This window comes from Hyperolius riggenbachi, chromosome 3, assembly GCF_040937935.1.
Source record: "Hyperolius riggenbachi isolate aHypRig1 chromosome 3, aHypRig1.pri, whole genome shotgun sequence".
Classification (NCBI taxonomy): domain Eukaryota; kingdom Metazoa; phylum Chordata; class Amphibia; order Anura; family Hyperoliidae; genus Hyperolius; species Hyperolius riggenbachi.
The window spans coordinates 102,823,302-102,825,268 of NC_090648.1; the positions used below are offsets into that span (position 1 = coordinate 102,823,302).

The 1,967-nt window shown below is 38.5% G+C and overlaps 1 protein-coding gene across 1 annotated transcript; it reads right to left on the reverse strand.

Moving 5' to 3' along the window:
* Positions 1 to 256: 256 nt before the first annotated feature.
* On the reverse strand, positions 257 to 1,201 carry LOC137562191 (olfactory receptor 5V1-like). Its single transcript, XM_068273523.1, has one exon. The coding sequence runs from the start codon at positions 1,199 to 1,201 to the stop codon at positions 257 to 259; it is 945 nt and encodes a 314-aa protein (XP_068129624.1).
* Positions 1,202 to 1,967: the final 766 nt, after the last annotated feature.

The window sequence follows — 1,967 nt, forward strand, 5'->3', positions numbered from 1 at the left end:
TTTACCCATAGAAATAATAATATATTTGATAACGTAAAATCTGTTCATACAAACAAAATAATATGACAAAAACTATAACGTTGCAAGCTTCTAAAATTATAACATACTTCCAAAACTTTAATGTTCTAATGTTGTTAATGATTAAGCGTCCTTTTTTCTTCTTTTCTTTGCCGTATTAACGATAATTGCATTAGAGTCTATGGCAGCGCCCTTTTCGTCCACTAGCCGCCAGCGCCCTTTTTTCCTGCTTCCCTTTTTATGGTCTTTTATTAGTGTTTACAAGTGTTTTCATTGCTTTTATAACCTCTTTGTTCCTCAGACTATAAACTATTGGGTTTAACATTGGCACTACAGCCACGTACAATAAGGAGAGGAATTTGTCTTGTTCTTGAGAATCCTCAGAATCCTTTTTCATGTAGAACCCAAGCGATGTAGCATAGAGCAATACCACAATGACGAGGTGTGATGAGCAACTGGAAAAGGCCTTCATTCTTCCTGATGATGTATGAATCTTGAAAATGGTAGATATGATGAACATGTAAGAGACCACAATCAGTAAAAATGGTATGACCCCAATGAATAATCCCTCTATTAAAATAATATTCGCAATGACAGATGTGTCAGAGCAAGAGAGAGCCAGAATGGTTTTAAGTTCACAGAATATATGATTTATGTTTCGTGACTTACAGAATACCAACTTAGATATCATCAATGAGTGCATTAATCCATTGGCTCCCCCACCCCACCAACATGACATGTTAAACAGGAAACACAGCCTGTTATTCATGATGGTGTTATAGTGAAGGGGTTTACAAATAGCCACATAGCGATCATAAGCCATGGATGTCAGAAGGAAAAATGCTGCATCAAGACAAAAGACAAACATAAACATCTGTGTTATACAGCCTACGAAGGATATACTGTTGTCTCCTGTTACCGTGATAGCCATGAGCTTCGGCAGAATGGATGAGACATAAACAGTGTCTTGTACTGAAAGATTACGTAGGAAAAAGTACATTGGGGTATGCAGGTTGGAAGTCAGGCTAATGAGAGAGGTAATAAGTACATTTCCAACAGAAGACATCAAATACATAAATAAAAGTAGTACAAAAAGTACACTCGATAAGTGTGAAAGTTTGGAAAATGCCAAAATATGGAATGTGTTATGGATGTTGCTATTATTTTCATGTCCAGGCTCCATAAATACTTCTCCAATGTAAAAATAGGTTAGACAATAAATTTAATCATCTAGGTACATTTCCATAATAAACGTTCTAGAAACTCATCTGAGCACCTCTCTAAACAGTAAGGGCTGGTGCACACCGAGCGGCTTTTTGGGCGTTTTCAGATCCGCTTGCGGCTGCGGATCTGCTTGGTCAATGTATCTCAATGGGGTGGTGCACACCAGAGCGGCAGGCGTTTTGCAGAAACGAAAAATGCCTGGGTGAGGCATTTTTTGGATTTCGGATGCGTTTCTGCCTCAATGTTAAGTATAGGAAAAACGCAAACCGCTCTGAAAAACGCCTGTTCAGAGCGGTTTTGCAGGCGTTTTTGTTACAGAAGCTGTTCAGTAACAGCTTTACTGTAACAATATATGAAATCTACTATACTGAAAACCGCAGCAGCAATCCGCAAAACGCTAGCAAAACGCCATAGAAAAATAAAAAAAAGCGTTTAAAAATCTGCTAGCATTTTGCGGATCTGCTAGCGGGTTTTGGTGTGCACCAGCCCTAAGGCCTGAAACACACCAGAGGAGTTTTTCTGAGCGTTTTGAGTTTTTAAATCTGCTGCTAATGTTATCCTATGTGTCTGTGCACACTGGAGCAATGAGGTTTTGTAAAAAAAAAACATAGCATTACATTGGGAAGAGCTTTTAGAGGTTTCAAAAGCTCTTCCCAATGTAATGCTATGGGGTTTTTTTCCAAACCTCATTGCTCCAGTGTGCACAGACACATAGGATAACATTA